The sequence below is a fragment of the Lathyrus oleraceus genome, chromosome 3 (genome assembly GCF_024323335.1).
Source record: "Lathyrus oleraceus cultivar Zhongwan6 chromosome 3, CAAS_Psat_ZW6_1.0, whole genome shotgun sequence".
Taxonomy (NCBI): Eukaryota; Viridiplantae; Streptophyta; class Magnoliopsida; order Fabales; family Fabaceae; genus Lathyrus; species Lathyrus oleraceus.
In genome coordinates this window covers 482331389-482347278 of record NC_066581.1, presented here as the reverse complement: position 1 = coordinate 482347278, position 15890 = coordinate 482331389, and the positions used below count along the sequence as shown (strand labels likewise).

General features: G+C 39.3%; 1 protein-coding gene across 1 annotated transcript in view; it reads right to left on the bottom strand.

Annotated features, from left to right (window-relative positions):
* The window catches only part of LOC127131764 (uncharacterized), a 52911-nt gene extending 38064 nt beyond the window's left edge, over nucleotides 1-14847 (bottom strand). The window contains exons 1-4 of the mRNA XM_051060678.1: nucleotides 13746-14847; nucleotides 13518-13664; nucleotides 12848-13358; nucleotides 12061-12577 (exon numbers count right to left, since the gene is read on the bottom strand). Of these exons, the coding sequence (XP_050916635.1) occupies nucleotides 12061-12577; nucleotides 12848-13358; nucleotides 13518-13664; nucleotides 13746-14847 (2277 nt within the window). The remainder of the gene's footprint in view (nucleotides 1-12060; nucleotides 12578-12847; nucleotides 13359-13517; nucleotides 13665-13745) is intronic.
* Nucleotides 14848-15890: the final 1043 nt, after the last annotated feature.

Genomic DNA, 15890 nt, shown 5'->3' with positions numbered 1-15890 from the left:
AATACAACACAAAGCAAGCTCAAGGCTTAAGCCCAAGCTCCAACACCTACAAAACAATGTTATATTAGTGTACAAACATCCACAACATCAATTAAAATCAACTTGTATCATTCTCCATGTACATTATGCTTTTGATCCTGAAAAACCAAGCAAATATTAGTAACTAGACCACTAGGCCAAGCCTAGGGTCCAAAAGCAAGAAAAACTCAAAACAGCAAGGTATTCATCATCCAATCTCAAATTAACATCAAACAAGATCAAACATCATTGGTCTCATGTTTATATCATCCATCATGTTCAATTCATACACAAAACAATCCATATGAGGTCAAATGAACCACCAAGCATACAAACAGAAGTATTGCATTCAAATCCCTATCAAAATAAATCCAAAAATTCTCAAATTAAATACACCTAAACAGGGGTCAATCAAGGTCTACCATGTCAAATTTGAGCTTAATTGGGCAAATGGAACCATGTCAATGAAAATCATCAAAAACAGACACAATTACATGCTTCAATTCACACCATCAATGCATACATCTACTTCAAAAATTAATATCTCATTGAAAACTAAAAAGAAATGGATGAGACCGAAACAGGGAGGTCCTATCATGTGTCTATTTCATGCATATCAAATTTCATGGCCATACAATACAATATGAGGATTTCCCCATCAATCTACCAACATGTATCACATGAGCTTGCAATTTCAACAACCAGAAATGAAAAATCAAGATTAAATTGAAAATACAGTGAAAAATCCTACAAAAATTCATCAAGCATCCTAACATGTCAACAAGTCATCATGCAAAATTTCAGCCAATTCCAACATGCATAGGTCATCCAATTAAATTCAACAAGTTGACATCAAGAGGTGTGACACAAATTGTCACACCTAAGTTCCAGAATTTGCTGCTCTCTAACCAGGTATCAAAAATTCATGAAATTTACATATAAATAATCCTCAATGAGTCAAGAACCACCACAAAAATTTTCAGCCATTTATTTTATGATATGAGTATTTCATGATCAAATTACAAACATGTGTCAAAAATGGACATACAATGGAAAACCCTAGGTCAATTGAAAATCCTACCAAGCACAACTTTGACCAATAGGTCAAAAAAATCCTACACTCAAAGACAAAGTCAACACAATTTTTTTCATATTTTTCTGATTTTTTTTACTATTTTTCATGAAATTTTTTAAAGTGTTAAACATTTTTTAGAAATTAATTAAAAATTTCAGTGGCATAATGGTAATTAAAAGAAGCGCCGGCGGGAAACACTAAATTCGAAATTTCAAACTGGATTTTGGATCAAACTCAACTTTTCCATCGTCTTCCTCACACATTTTCCAGAATTTCGAAAATCACATGAACATCAAATGTTAACAGAAATGGACGCGGCCATACTCGTTGTAACCGTCTCAACAAGAGGATCACAAATATCATACTATCATGACCTAAAAGTTCCTCAATCTCTCGAATCGACTCACTTAGGGTTTATGTTCTTATCTTCAAATCGCGATTTCTCATGATACAAGCAAGCATTCACAATTCTAATTACATCATTGTAATCTACATCAAACGCACTTTAAAACACATATAAACTCGAAGCATTTCATGAGGTTCGAATTTTCTTCAAACCTGGAATTGCAGTGATCGAATCGGTGTTCTTAGCGCGCCTTTTCCTCAAACAGCAGCAGCACAAGCTCCAGGCAAGGTGATGTGATGCTCAGGTTCCTTCAATTTCGCTCCTACAGCTCGCAATCCGAAATCACCATGGATGAAGGCATTAGCAACAGTCACGATTCAAAGCAATTCCTCCTCCAAATGCTACAAACAGTTCTAGGCAATGATGATGTGAATCCAACGCAACCAAAATCGTGTGGATTGGTGAAGGAATGAAGGAGAAACTTGAGATTGAAGGTTGTTGTGTTCTTGAGCAAAATGGAGAGAATGAGAGGTTTCTAGATCTGTTCTTGGTAATTGTGATATTCTGTTATGATTAGGCCATGATTATGAATATATACATCCACTTAATCCATCACTAATCCACTTAATTAACAATTTGGAGTGTTAAGTGAAATGTAATTTTTGCAAATGAGGGCAAATTGGTCAATACACAATGACAGCACATGCCAGCTCACAATTGGTTCCAACATGTCCAAAACACCATATGTGAAGTGTAGAAACAATTCCCATTGCAATTGGTCATGTATTTCTCAAACTCACCATGTATTTGCAAAATGTCCATTTTTGTCATTCCCATTTTTCGAGACAAAACTCAAACCATGTGCATTAACCATGAAATGAATATTCAAACACACTTAAAATGCCATTCCTGAGGTGTTGGAAAAAGTCCCATTCAAAAATTCCCAATATTTTGACATTTGGACAATTTTGCCCCTGGTCCAATTCAGCTGTCCAGTTGAAAAGTGACTTTTTGCCTGGGCCATTTTTGGGAAAATCCAATGATGCACTCTCAAAGTACATGTCAAAGGGAGTTTGTGCATATAAAGAACTTGCAATTTGGACAAAGTATGTGGTAGTTATGACCTCCTGATTACGGGTCTTTTCTGAAATTCACTGAGCCATATCTTGCAAACCGTACATTGGATTTTCAAGTTCTTGGACTTTTTGGAAAGGTGAGAACAAGATCTACATCTGTCATGTTGAACAATTTTTCATTTGAAGCTTCCTTGGATATCTGTTTTTGAGGTCAAAAACTTTCCATTTTTGGAAACTTCAGTTACCAGTCACCTGCTATTTTTGGCAGTTTTTGTCCTGACTTGATTTTCTTCATTCTTAAGCTTTGAGATGTCATATAACACTTGTTCCAACATGAATGAAGTGTGTCTAACTCATTTCCACCTCCACATCCATCAGATCATGTACAGTTGACCACAGTTGACTTTTCATCTGATAGATGAATCTGGCAATGCATAGATCAAACTGAGCCCCAATCTTCAACTGAAATGGCTCAAGGGTGAAACCCTAGCCTCAATTAGCTCAATATAATCAAATAATGAACCCCATATCCTTCATAAACCTCATCTCCTGATCCAGCCCTGCTTGGCCCAATACAACTGATTAGGGTTGACCAGTGGTCAAAACCCTAATCTCAAGGAATAAGCTTCAATCTTCTGATGACATCCAACCATGATGATGATGATGTATCACTTCAATCAAGATGAAGACCAATACCCTTGAGGATCATGAAACCCTAATTCACAGCCCAATCCTCAGATGGCCCTGATCAATCAATAAAACCCTAGGCTTGCACTTTGACTTCCTCATCTTCTGATCAAGACTTGGGAGGATAGCCTGCGCAATGTAACCACATGATATGCAATATGAGATGCCTAATGACCTAAAATGAAATGCAAATATGATAATGCTAGTCCCAAGAGAGGAGGGCAAATTTTGAGGTGTTACACAGAGTACCTACACTTGACAATATTGCTGACCTACTGACAAAGCCTCTTGCGTAACAGAAGCATGATGGCCATACTAGATCTATGGGTATTAGGGGTATGCCTGATTGGCTCTAGTGCTAGTGGGAGATTGTTGGTGTAAGCCCTAGAGGCCATTACTTTTGGTACTTGTGTCGAATTATTTATTAATAATGTAAGGCTTTTTCTTTATTATGTTTGTTTAATAAAGTCCCTAGAATAGCTAGTCCGTTTAATGTATCAAGTGTGACTTAATCATGAGATCACATTAAACATAAGGATATTATTCTTAAAGTATCCATAGTCGAGCTTTATTGTGAAGTGGGATAACATTAAAGTATTAAGACTATTATGTATATAGACTGATGATCACATCTCATGGATCATGGATAAGGAGTTATCAAGTCTTAAACATAGGTATGAATATTAAGAGTAATATTTATACTGGATTGACCCGCTATGAGAATACTATATAGAATGTTATGCAAAGTGTCATAAGTTATTTTCATGGTGATAATGGTGTATACCACCCTTTGACCTGAAACCACTATGGACCCTAGATGTAGAGTCGAGTGCCTTATTGCTGGTCAAAAATTGTTCGTAACTGGATGACCATAAAGACAGTTGATGGGTACTGTCGCTATCGGGATTTCACGATAACGAAACCGGGACTAAAGAGATGCCAAAGAGAGGCAAAGTCAGAAGAGTCGCCACCGAATTTTATTTAGTTTACCTCTATCGGAGAGGAGAGGGGAAATAGTCGATAAAACCCTCGGAAAAGAGACGCGCACGGGAAGCGCTAAAAGGAGAATAAGGAATCGGTCTCGCAACCGAGATTTGGGTTCGGAAGTCGGTTACGTAAGGGGAAGGTATTAGCACCCCTTACGTCCATGGTACTCCATGGAAACCATTTGGGTTGTTTTACATACATGGGATTTATCTATTATTGTTTTATTTTCAAAAGAATGTGTGGAAAGAAGGGGGTGTTTTTGTTATTATAGTGCTCACCAAGGATTGTGGCCCTTGTGCCTACGTAGCACTCATTCGGGGATGAGGAATCAGAGCTCCGTAGTTCGGAGTAGAAAATATTTGTGTGTTGGTTGATTTTACCTGTGAAAAAAGGGTTTTCGGGATGATGCCCTAAGGCACAAAAAAGAGTTTGATGAGTTGTATTGTTTTTACCTTGAATAAGGGTTTTATGAAAGAATGTTTGTGATTATATTGTACTAAAGTCTATGGGCGGAGGTGATTATTCTAGACAACAAGTCAAGCGTCTTGCGTCCAAAATAATCAGAGTAAGGGTAGGAATGCTCCGTTCTCACTCATTCTCCACCACTTAAGGCTTATGGCGCACAATAATAATCGTAATTATTAAGTATTTTTGAATTTGGCTAAGAAAATGCCACTTGACGTTGAATCAAGGGTTTATTTTATTTTGATTATGAAATTTGGCTTATGCAACATGAATGCAAAGTAACCAACAAGAAATTAAAAAGTCTCATTGTAAGGTAGCCCAAGAGAAAGCCTTTTGTGTGCAAAAGTGACCTAAGCTAAACAAAAGATAATGGTCTTACAAACATGTTCCCCTAAGATGGTGCCATGATGCCATTCTTACAACATGAATGTAAGTTACAAATAAAATCCAACATTTATAAAGTATCACAAAGATAAGGGAAAGGCCTCCAAGCAAGGGTCCTAAAATGAAATCCTCTAGGTCCAAGTTGATTAAGAGTGGAATGAATATTTTTGTCTTATCATTTTATCATGTTTTTGTTGTTTTTAATGTTTGATGATAATAAAATAAATAACAAGTAAATAAACATGCATGATGAATTTGTACAATGATGATGATGATGAGTACTTTAATGTAATGACATAAAAGTAAATTACAAGAAAAAGAAACAATATCACAATAATAATGGTTAGTGAATATAAATGATATAAAACAAATATAAGTCAATAATACCAAAATCACAATAACAAAGGTTAATGACAAACATAATTAATGAAGGAAATTAGTGGTTAGTAATATGTACAAAAATGAATATTTTTTAAGACTATTTTCTTAGGCTAAAAAGACTTAAAATATGACACATTAAGGGATAGCTTATCATTGATGCAAAGTATTGAAGATGATTAAAAAATCAACTAACAATAGATTTGTAACAAAGAAAGTTATGCAACCTTAAGTCCATCTATTAGTATTAAAAAATAAATAAAAAAAGTGATTTGTTCTCTTTCTTTTATTTTTATTCCTCTTTTATTTAACAAGATAATGAGGTAGTAAATAAGTTAGCCTAATGTAAATGACATAGTTAGATAATAATAAACATAAACATAAAATACTTGAAGTAAAGTGATCAAAAGAAAAAAATAAATAAAAAAATAAAGTGCAATAATATAAATGTTAGAAGTTAGTAGTTAGTGAATATAAACATAAAGTAAATGAAATAAAATGAACAATAAAATAAATTGCAATAATATAAATATTAGGAGTTAGTAATTAGTAGCTAGTAACAATAAGCAAATGGATTAACAAGTTAATGTAAAGACTTGGTTTCATCTATGCATCAAATGACCCAAATATGGTTAAAATAGAGGCAATCTATCAATGCCTCAAAGTATCATGAATGATCTATTGATCAACCATAGATAGGTTTGAAACATTGAAGATTTAATCAACTCTAAACAACCATGGTCATGATCTAATAGACCTCATCAACCAAACAAATACAACAATGAGTTCATAATAAAAGAAAAAAATAACACACACAAAGCAACCACAAAAAGGTGAAAAAAGATAGTAAAAAAATCTTTAAAAAAGGTGAGTAAACCAAAGTCAATCATTTTTTTTTGCAAGTTTGAATATAAACAATCTCAAAAGACCAACCAAGAACAAGCAACCATTTTTAATAAAAAAAAGAAACAAAAATTTAAAGAGTTTAAGTTAAAATTATTACCCACAAAAATGTGAAAAAAAAGCTAGGTAGAAATGGTGTTGAGCTTGAATGTGAAGTGGGGGGTTTGGGATGAAAATATTTATGGTGAAAGCTTAGTAAATGAGTTGGGTTATGAGTGTTAGAGAGTGAGAAATTTTGAGGAAAAAAATGTGAAATGAAAAAAAGTTGGTGGTGGTGACTTTTGGGAGGGAAAGGTTTTTTTTGGGTTTTGATTTAGGTTTGGAGAAGAGGGGTTGAATGATATTTTTTCATCATTTTTGGGGGCTAGAAAGCATGAAAAGTGAAGGGGAATGGTGCATCTATTTATAGGGAAAGTTAGTGGGAAAATGGGGGGAACCAAATACCCTTTGTGCAAAAAAGGCTCTTTTTTTTTGGAGTGTGCAAGGCAAAATCCGGTTTCCCCCCTTTTTTTATTTTTTTTTATTTTTAAATCATGCCTTTATCCCATGAATATGTATTTGGTTATGAAAGTTAATATAATTATGATGAGGAGATAATGAAAGCATGCATGTGCAGTAGGGCCATGGATCAGATGAAAGTTGTATCGGAGTAGGGTGAATTTCGGGGTATGACAGCTACCCCTATTTAATCTTCTCGAACCTGAATGTTTAGATAGCAACGGCTTCCACACATCCAAGGTAAGAGAAGATTAAATAAATAAAAATATCCAGAATTCCACCTGCTGGGAATGAAATGAATGTGATATGAAGTTATGGGTATTTGTGAAGATTGTTCATGTGGTGGAAAATAAATTTGATATGAAATCATCTGTTGAGGATAGTTTATGGTATCATGTGGGGAGGACATGGGTCAGATGTATGATGGTTATGTCATGATGTGTATGATATGCAATGTATGTTATGGTGTATGCAGAATACCGAAGTATGCTCGGGCTGCTGGGGTATGCAAATGCACGGCCTATAGATTGCGCCAAATATGATTGGGCTTTAGTGGAACTTTTCGTTTCGGAGGGAAAAATCATGCATGAAGTGATGCATGCAATGCATGTGGGACTGCAATTGGGTATTTGGATTTTTATAGGGATTTTTGTTTCCAATGAGGGATCATCATCAAATGGTTGATGGAAAAGGGTGTCATCATTAAAGGGTTGATGAAAAGGTAATTTGTCTTCGTCAAAGGGTTGACGGAAAGGTAACTTGTCTTCGTCAAAGGGTTGACGGAAAGGTAACTGTTGTAAAATGTCGTCATCAGAGGGCTGATGGAAAAATTTTGTCATCGTCAAAGGGTTGACGGAAAGGTAATTCCTCTTCGTCAAAGGGTTGACGGAAAGGTAATTTTTCTTCGTCAAAGGGTTGACGGAAAAGAGTAATTTGTCTTCGTCAAAGGGTTGACGGAAAAGAGTTTGTCATCGTCCAAGGGTTGACGGAAGGGTAATTTGTCTTCGTCAAAGGGTTGACGGAAAAGAGTAATTTGTCTTCGTCAAAGGGTTGATGGAAAAGAGTTTGTCATCGTCCAAGGGTTGACGGAAGGGTAATTTGTCTTTGTCAAAGGGTTAACAGAAAAGAGTTTGTCATCGTCAAAGGGTTGACGGAAGGGTAATTTGTCTTCGTCAAAGGGTTGACGGAAGGGTAATTTGTCTTCGTCAAAGGGTTGACGGAAAAGAGTTTGTCATCGTCAAAGGGTTGACGGAAGGGTAATTTGTCTTCGTCAAAGGGTTGACGGAAAGAAACTGTTGTAAAATGTCGTCATCAGAGGGTTGATGAAAAAAAGTTTATTGGGGAAAATTCCTAACAACGGTTGGGAAATTCCGAACTCTGACGAGTTAATTTGAGTAAGTTAAGGAGATACTCATGATGTGATGTTATGTATTCCAATGCATGTTTGGGCTTTCAAGGGGAATTTATGAAATGCATGGTCTGCAAGTTATGCCAAGCATGTTTGGGGTTTGCGGAGGAGTGTGTTTAGGGAATGCCAATGGTGATTGGGCTTAAAAAGGGTGATTGGGTGAATCGTACTGACTTTCCGATACTTGAGAAATTGAAGTTCGACGTCCAAGCAGGCGCTGAATGTAATATTTTGGAATTCCCATTGGGGGGAGAAATGATCGGCTTAGTCCAAAGAACTATGTGGCACTCTTGAGTTGGAAATGTGTTTTGACTACCTTTAGCAAAATTCTAGAAAGAATATAATTCGATATTGTCTTCCTTATAGTTTTTTTTTGTTGAAAAAAAAGGTCTTTTAATCGAAAATTTCCCATGTAATCTTATTTAGAGAAAGGTCATATTTCGCAGACAAAGCAGGAAAAGTAAAAATATGGAACATATGTGAGGGAACTTGATTTTTATTGACAAGTGATTCCACAAGTAGGGAATTTTGTACAAAGGAAAGCAATTCCTAAAAGAGGTGATTGCGAAAAGAAAATGATAATTATAATGGCAATGAAACATCTCGAGTTTCCACCAGATTCTAACTCTGCTATAGTCTTCATGCCTTTGGTCGTCCTTTGATCTTGCTTTTTTGAAGGAGGGTGATAGGATTGGCTTGCTTGGGACCCACATAATTGACCTGCCAAGGAATGAAGAAGAATTCCTTACGGGATGCAGCCTCTTGCTCTTATTAAATCCCTAATTTTTGCCTAGACCGCCCTTTCGGGTTTTCAGTCTACCGGGATACCCATTTTTGCATAAGTTGCCATTTCGGGTTTTCAACATATCGGGCTATATATTTTATTTTTTTAAGCATAGTATTTTTTTACTGCATCCGCATTCACCGGGGATGGAAGATCTTCACCATCCATAGTTGGGAGGATCAAGGCTCCTCCGGAGAAGACCTTTCTTACAACATACGGACCTTCATAGTTTGGCGTCCATTTTCCCCTTGGGTCAGTATGGATTGGAAGAATCTTCTTCAATACGAGGTCTCCAGCTTTTAGGCTGCAGGGGAAAACCTTTTTGTCATGTGCCCTCTTGATGCGCTTTTGATAAAGTTGGCCATGGCAGATGGCTGCTAAGCGCTTCTCATCAATGAGGTTTAGTTGATCAAATCGAGCTTGTACCCACTCAGACTCATCAAGCTTAACATCTGTCAAAATCCTTAAGGAAGGAATCTCTACTTCGACTGGTAAGACCGCATCCATGCCGTACACAAGGGAGAAGGGAGTTGCCCCAGTGGAAGTGCGTACGGAAGTACAATAGCCGTGTAATGCGAATGGGAGCATTTCGTGCCAATCTTTGTAGGTTTCCACCATCTTTTGCACGATCTTTTTGATATTTTTGTTAGCTGCCTCAACAACGCCATTCATCTTAGGCCTATAAGGCGATGAGTTGTGGTGGTCGATCTTGAAATTTTGGCATAGCTCTTTCATCATTTTATTATTGAGGTTAGATCCATTATCAGTAATGATCTTGTTGCGGACCCCATAACGGCAGATGATTTCTTTCCTGAGGAATCGGGCCACCACTTGTCTGGTAACGTTGGCGTATGAGGCTGCTTCTACCCACTTTGTGAAATAGTCAATGGCTACAAGGATGAAGCGGTGTCCGTTCGAGGCAGTTGGCTCTATGCGTCCGATCACGTCAATGCCCCACATGGCGAAAGGCCAAGGTGATGTTAGGACGTTGAGAGGCGTTGGCGACACATGGATCTTATCAACATAGATCTGGCACTTGTGGCAGGTTTGGACGTGGCGATGACACTCAATCTCCATAGTCATCCAGTAATATCCGACCCTTAAGATTTTCTTCACCATAGTACTCCCACTAGCATGCGTCCCAAAGGATCCTTCATGAATTTCCATTATAATCTGGTTTGCTTCTTGCTTGTTCACACATCTAAGCAAAACAGAATCATAATTTCTCTTGTATAATACCCCTCCACTTAAGAAAAATTTGGATGACAACTTTCGAAGATACTTCTTGTCGGTGATAGATGCGTCCGCAGGATACTCTTGGTTCTCTAAGAATTTCATGATGTCATGGAACCAAGGATGACCGTCAGCTTCGTCTTCTGCTGCCAGACAGTAAGCAGGTTCGTCCAAGTAGTTCAGGTGAAAGGATGGCGCTTCGTTCTTCCATTTAACTTTAAACATGGATGCCAAAGTCGCCAAAGCGTCAGCTAGCTGATTCTCTTCTCGAGGGATGTGGTGGAATGTAATTTCATCGAAATAGGGGACTAGTTTCAAGACATGCTCTTTGTAAGGAATGAGCTTATGGTCTCTAGTATCCCAATCTCCTTTGACTTGGCTGATTACCAAGGCTGAGTCCCCATAAACTTCCAGGATTTTGATTCTAAGATCGATAGCAGCTTCAATACCAAAGATACAAGCCTCGTATTCGGCCATATTGTTTGTACACTCAAAACATAATCGGGCGGTGAAGGGGAGGTGGAAATTAGTTGGAGAAGTGATTACTTCCCTAATGCCATTGCCATGAGCGTTAGAAGCTCCATCAAAAACCATGGTCCATCGGGATCCAGGCTCGGGTCCTTCCTCGGGACCGGGGATGTTGCAATCCCTAATCAACATGATATCCTTGTCGGGGAATTCGAAACGCATAGACTGATAGTCCTCCAAGGGTTGTTGTGCAAGATAATCAGACAATACACTCCCTTTGATGGCCTTTTGAGTGACATGTTGGATATCGTACTCGGTCAGAGCCATTTGCCATCGGGCTACTCTACCAGTTAGAGTCGGCTTCTCGAAGATGTATTTGACATGATCCATCTTAGAGATCAACAATGTCGTATGAGTGAGCATGTATTGTCTTAAACGTTTGGCAGCCCATGCTAGTGCGCAACAAGTCTTTTCAAGCATCGAATACCTACTCTCGCAATCAGTGAACTTCTTGCTCAAATAGTATATTGCATGCTCTTTTCTACCAGTCTCGTCATGTTGGCCGAGGACACAACCCATTGATCCTTCAAGAACGGTGAGATACATGATTAATGGTCTACCAGGTACAGGAGGCATCAACACAGGAGGCTCTTGCAAATATTCCTTTATTTTCTCAAATGCACCTTGGCAGTCATCGTTCCAAATGATGGCTTGATCCTTTCGAAGAAGTTTGAAGATTGTGTCACAGGTGGCAGTGAGGTGAGATATGAACCTAGCAATGTAGTTCAATCTACCTAGGAATCCTCGGACTTCCTTCTCGGTTTTGGGTGCAGGCATAGCTTGCATGGCTTTTACTTTCTCGGGATCTACTTCGATGCCACGTTGACTGACGATAAAACCTAACAATTTGCCGGATCTTACCCCAAATGTGCATTTGTTGGGATTAAGCCTCAATTTGAACTTCCTCAGCCTCTCAAACAACTTTTCTAGATTGATAAGGTGTTCTTCTTCGGTTTGAGACTTAGCTATCATGTCGTCGACGTAGACCTCAATCTCTTTATGGATCATATCATGAAAGAGAGTGATCATGGCTCGTTGGTATGTGGCGCCGGCGTTCTTCATTCCAAAAGGCATCACCTTGTAGCAAAAGGTGCCCCATGGTGTTATGAAAATGGTTTTCTCCATATCTTCTTGAGCCATGCGGATCTGGTTATAACCGGAGAAACCATCCATAAAAGAGAAAACAGAGAACTGAGCGGTATTATCTACTAGCACGTCAATGTGTGGCAGTGGAAAGTCATCTTTGGGACTTGCTCTATTTAGATTTCTGTAATCTATGCACATACTTACTTTGCCATCCTTCTTAGGTACATGCACAATGTTAGCTATCCATTGAGGATAATTGGAGACCGCTAGGAAGCCGGTGTTGAGCTGCTTTTGTACCTCCTCCTTGATTTTCATAGCCATGTCGGGACGGGTTCTTCGTAGTTTTTGCTTTACTGGAGGGCATTCTTCTTTAAGGGGTAGATGATGGACCATAATGTCAGTATCAAGGCCGGGCATATCTTGGTATGACCATGCAAACACATCTTTGTATTCCTTCAAGAGCTCAATCAATTTTGTCTTCACCTCGTCTTGTAGAGCGGAGCCGACCCAGACTTCTTTCGCTTCCTCATTTGTCCCAAGGTTAATCACTTCCACTGATTCTTCGTGCGACTGGATGACTTTTTCCTCTTGCTTGAGCAGCCTTGCCAATTCTTCTGGGAGTTCGGCCTCTTCGTCACACTCTTCATCAACTTGATTAATCGGGTTGTCAAAGTCGTATGAGATTGTAGCAGGATTGTCATTGGTGGTTGTCGAGGATGATCTGCATGATTTAAGGTTCACACTTTTATTGGTATGAAAGAAAGGATGATTTGAAAAGATTTTTTTTAAGAAAAAAAGAAAAATGCCACAAAAAAAAAGGTGAAATAAATAAATGAAAGGCAGAGATCTCAAAATTGACTGCGAACATGAATCCTTTTTCATTAATGATTAATAAGGAAATTTGATGAGGCCCTACAAATTATTCCCCCATGCCTTGGGCTTGACATGGGTTCTTTTGATAAAAAGGAAGGAAAACAACATTGGGAATTACATTTTGATCAAGGTCACTTTAGGTATTTCAAACTCGGTCCATTTGGTAGCACCATTTCCATCAGTCTTTGTGAAGATCAAGCCATCATCTTCTTCTTCTTCTTCTTCTTCCACGGCACAAATACGATTGTCATCCAGGTAACCAGCACTTGAGAAGTTGTCGGACAGCGGGAGCACTGATCCCCTTGTAGCTATCGGCGCGGGCTTCTTCAAATTCTGGGAGTTGTATCCCAAACCGGTGCGGTCCTTGTTGGCAGGGTGTTCAAGCAATCTTCCCCATCCTTGGGGGTGTCCATCCTTTATGATTTTCAGGGCGTCTTTAAGAGATGCCATGGGAGATTTGGCATCTTTTGATTCACCCCTTTCTGGGCAAACCATTTCAACATTGATAACTTCAAATGATTGGAATGGGACTTCCCTTATCTCCCCTTCTCCCTCAACATATCGGAAAGATGCGAGGTGACTTACCATAATGTCCTCCTCACCCTCGACAACAACTAGCTTATCATCAGCTAAGAATTTCAATTTTTGGTGGAGCGTTGAAGTGACTGCACCAGCCGAATGGATCCAAGGCCTCCCAAGCAGACAACTGTAGGCTGGATAGATATCCATTATGAAGAAAGTGATAAGGAAAATATGGGGACCAATCTTCATAGGCAAATTCACCTCACCGATTACAGTCTTTCTAGTCCCATCAAATGCTCTTACTATAAGCTCACTCGGCTTCATTATGAGTCCTTCAATAGTTAGTTTAGCAAAGGAGCTCTTAGGCATCACATTGAGGGAAGACCCCGTGTCTACCAAAACTCTTGATAGGACTGTGTCCACACACTCAATGGAAATATGGAGAGCCTTGTTATGATTCCTCCCCTCGGCGGGAAGCTCTTCATCACTGAAACCTAAGCTTAAGCTAGTAGCGAAATTGTTAACTACTCCTTCAAACTGACAAACATATATCTCTTGTGGTACATGAGCTGTCCTCAGAAACTTTACCAAAGCCTCCCTATGGGCCTCCGAGCACATCAATAGAGACAACATTGAGATCTTCGAGGGTGTCTGGTTAAGCTGATCAACTACTCGATAATCGCTCTTCTTGATGATGTGTAAGAACTCGTCTACTTCACTTGAAGGTGCGGGGTCTTGTCTTTGCTGAGCGCCATCAATTTGTTTGCCTTTATCTGAAGTTGAAGGATTGATAGTTCCAATTGGAGTGGGTGTCAGTGCAAATATCCTTCCACTTCTTGTGACTCCGCTAGTGCCGGTGATATTGATCATTGGGTCACTAGACTTTATCGGTTCTTCTTGAATCTTCTGACCATGAATGTAGACTGAGGTGTCATACATCCAAGGGACTGCCTTGGTGTCAACATATGGGAATGGTGTGGGAATTGTTATTATGATTGGAGTAATACGATTTGTCGACAGAGTTAACTGAGAGAATTCATATGGAATTTGTAGAGGAGGGACTTCGTCGTATGGTATCTCGAGGGTAGACACATCTTCCTTTGTGGATGGGCAGTCTACCACCAAGATCCCTTGGTTCATTAATTGTTGTATGACAGACTTCAATGTTCTACATTGTTGCGAGTTAATCAGACAATGTTCACAATCATTACCACAGATGGGAAAGGTATTATTCTTCATCAAAGCATTCTTGATCTCGATGAGTGGTGTTTTTAACTCGTCCACACAGGACATCAATCTCCTTCCATTGTCAGCTTCCATCATATTCACCGATGCATTGTTGTGAGGGGGCATCGGGTTATTATTCACATTCGGCCTCTTGGGGGCGAACGTGATTTCCTTAGAGTCAATAAGATCTTGAACCTTGTACTTTAATGCTTTACAATTCTCGATTGAATGCCTGGGAGCGCCAGAATGAAATTCACAACGGGCATTTGCATCATAACCGGGAGGAAGAACCGCTGGTGGGGGTCCTAACTCCCTTAGTTGCACAATTGATCCCCTCAATAAATATGGTAGAATGTGGCTATAAGGCATGGGAACTGGGTTAAATCTTCTCTCGGGCCTTCGCATCCTTTGTTGTTGTTGATATTGTGGTTGCTGATGTTGCGGTTGTTGTTGATACCGTTGTTGTTGTTGAGTTTGAACAATAATTGCAAATGGTTGTTGTTGACTTGGTTGGACGAGAGCTATGGCAGCTACTTGTGGATAAGTGGGATTTCTTGTTCGAATGATGGAGGCAGCATTGGTCTCGCCTTCTTGTTTTTTACCATAGGGAACAAAAGGTTTCTTCGATGCACTAGAAGTACTGGCAGAGTTCTGGATCTTTCCCATTTTAATCATATTTTATATCCTTTCACCGGCTAAGACCAGGTCAGAAAAGCCTGAAGAGGTGCTCCCTACCATTCTATCAAGGTATGGACCTTGCAAGTTTCCCATAAACATGTCTACCAGTTCTCTTTCTAGCAATGGGGGTTGTACCCTAGCAGCTAATTCCCTCCACCGCTGGGCATACTCTTTGAAGGACTCCTCAGACCTCTGAGTCAAATTTTGCAACTGCGTGCGATTAGGTGCCATATCAGTGTTGTACTGATAGTGCTTGAGGAATGCCTCAGCCATTTCCCTTCAGGTGTGAATATGGTTGCCCTCGAGTTGCATGTACCAATCCAAAGATGCCCCACTGAGGGAATCCTGGAAAAAATGCATTAGAAGTTGATCATCGCTGGAATAGGCAGCCATCTTTCGGCAGTATGCCCTAATGTGTGTCCTAGGGTCGCTATTTCCCTTATATTTTTCAAAGTCCGGAACTTTGAACTTGGCCGGAATGATGACCCCAGGTACTAAGCACATTTCTGCCGCATCGAGGCCTAAAATGTCAGTGCTCCCCATTGCCTTGAGCTTTTCCTCGATAGCCTTTACCTTCCTCTCCACCTTGTTGGTTGCGGAATCGAAGGCGTCATCATGAGAAGCGTCCCTTGGGCTGAAGAATGTATCAAGTTGGTTGTCTGTCTCAAGAGCATGAGGACGAGGATTGTCGTTTGGAACACCGCCGGGTGCATTAATTTTAATTGGAGGATCAA